Genomic DNA, 1,760 nt, shown 5'->3' with positions numbered 1-1,760 from the left:
TGTCCCAAGCAGCCACCAGTCGCCTGGGAGGGCCTATAAAAGGGAAAGCAGACACTCACCAGCCACGTCCAAAAACTCAGAAAACGTTTCCACTGGCATGAACTCCTCCTGGAAGGTTTTCAGGGCCCTGTCTGCAGCCTCGTGGATCGGCATGTCGTTGTGGCGGATGAACTCAGCCAGAGAGTAGGACCAGCCCCCCTCTGTGTTACTGGTAGGCACCTTCTGCAAGAGAGGAAAATGGGACCAAATCAGTTCAAAAAAGGAATTATTGAGAGGAATCAACTGAAAAAACTGATCTTGGACTTGCTCTTGGAGCTGAATCCCTTTGTTCTTGGACCTGAATCCCCTTGTTCTTGGAGCTGCATGCCCTTGTTCTTCGACCTGCAGCCCCTGCATCTTGTAAACAAGTCACACAGAGAAAGTGACCCCCTATGTGACTTTATAATTTTCTTATAATGTAAAAAAGGTCACAGGTATTTTTTCCCCTTAATTATTTAACCCTTTTTGGGAGCCACAAGTTTGTTTCTGGTGGCTGCTCCTACCTCCTTCCTTACCCACCTGCTCCCTGGTGCAGCTCTGAAGGTTCCTGGTTCAGTGGACAGAAAAAACAAGCAAACAGAGAGCACAGGAGGAGTGCTGCAAACTGGGAAGGTCTCTCCATCCATCAGATACCAGACCACAAGGGGCACAATAAACCTCTTGCAGCAATTCTGCTCAGACATGAAGTTTTTACAAGGACCTTGGAGAATGGGGCTCCAGACTCTGCCTTCTGTGTCAGATCCAGGTAGCTGCTCGGGGTAGGAAGCTGACAGAGGTGAACTTCAATGTTTTTTCTCACCTTGAACATGTTGTAGATGAGGTCTACCAGGGCCCAGAAGAGAAGGCCAGAGCGGTAGGTTGCATATTCCTTCACTGCCTTGTCTGCCAGTCTGGGGAGAGAATGAAATCAGCCCTGGGGTTACTTTGCTGAGCTTTGGTAACTCATTTGATGAATAGCATGAAAGCTCAAACAGCCAAAAAGCCCATCAATAAGACACATGGGGATGGCCTGGAGTAAGCTTTGCTGGGTGCTCTGGGACATGAAACACTGGGCACCCCTGATTTCTGCAGGCTGGGGGAGTGGGGGATTGAGGGGAGAGACCTGGGGGTGCTGGGGGATGAAAAGCTCAACGTGAGCCAACAACGTGCCTGTGCAGCCCAGAAGCCAACAGCACCCTGGGCTGCATCCCCCAGCAGGTCAAGGGAGGGGATTCTCCCTCTCTGCTCTGCCCTCATGACACCCCACACCAGGGTCTCATGGGCTGCATCCAGCTCTGGAGCCCCCAGCATAAGGACATGGACCTGCTGGAGCAGGGCCAGAGGAGGCCACAAAGATGATCCAAGGGCTGAAAGCTCTCTGCTTTGAGGCCAGGCTGAGAGTTGGGGTTGATCAGCTGGGAGAAGAAGAGGCTCCAGGGAGGAGGCTCCAGGGAGAAGAGGAGGCTCCAGGGAGACCTTATTGTGGCCTTTCAGTACTTAAAGGTGGACTACAAGAAACCTGGAGAGGGACTTTTTACAAGGGCTTGTAGTGACAGGATGAGGGGTGATGGTTCCAAACTGCAAGAGGGGAGAATTAGATTAGAAATTAGGAAGAAATTCTTCACTAGGAGGGTGGTGAGACCCTGGCCCAGGTTGCCCAGGGAAGCTGTGGATGCTCCATCCCTGGTTCCAGACCAGGTTGGATGGGGCTTGGAGCCACCTGCTCTAGTGGGAGGGGGCCC

The 1,760-nt window shown here is 52.2% G+C and overlaps 1 protein-coding gene across 1 annotated transcript in view; it reads right to left on the bottom strand.

The window, feature by feature from the left end:
* The window catches only part of LOC103778764 (E3 ubiquitin-protein ligase UBR4-like), a gene marked incomplete at its 5' end in the record, with an annotated part of 2,015 nt that extends 1,086 nt beyond the window's left edge, over positions 1-929 (bottom strand). Inside the window, 2 exons of the mRNA XM_008946376.1 lie at positions 60-222; positions 839-929. Of these exons, the coding sequence (XP_008944624.1) occupies positions 60-222; positions 839-929 (254 nt within the window). The remainder of the gene's footprint in view (positions 1-59; positions 223-838) is intronic.
* Positions 930-1,760: the final 831 nt, after the last annotated feature.

The sequence above is a fragment of the Merops nubicus genome, unplaced genomic scaffold (genome assembly GCF_000691845.1).
Source record: "Merops nubicus isolate BGI_N331 unplaced genomic scaffold, ASM69184v1 scaffold6868, whole genome shotgun sequence".
In the NCBI taxonomy this organism is placed as follows: Eukaryota; Metazoa; Chordata; class Aves; order Coraciiformes; family Meropidae; genus Merops; species Merops nubicus.
This window is presented reverse-complemented; position numbering and strand designations above follow the sequence as displayed.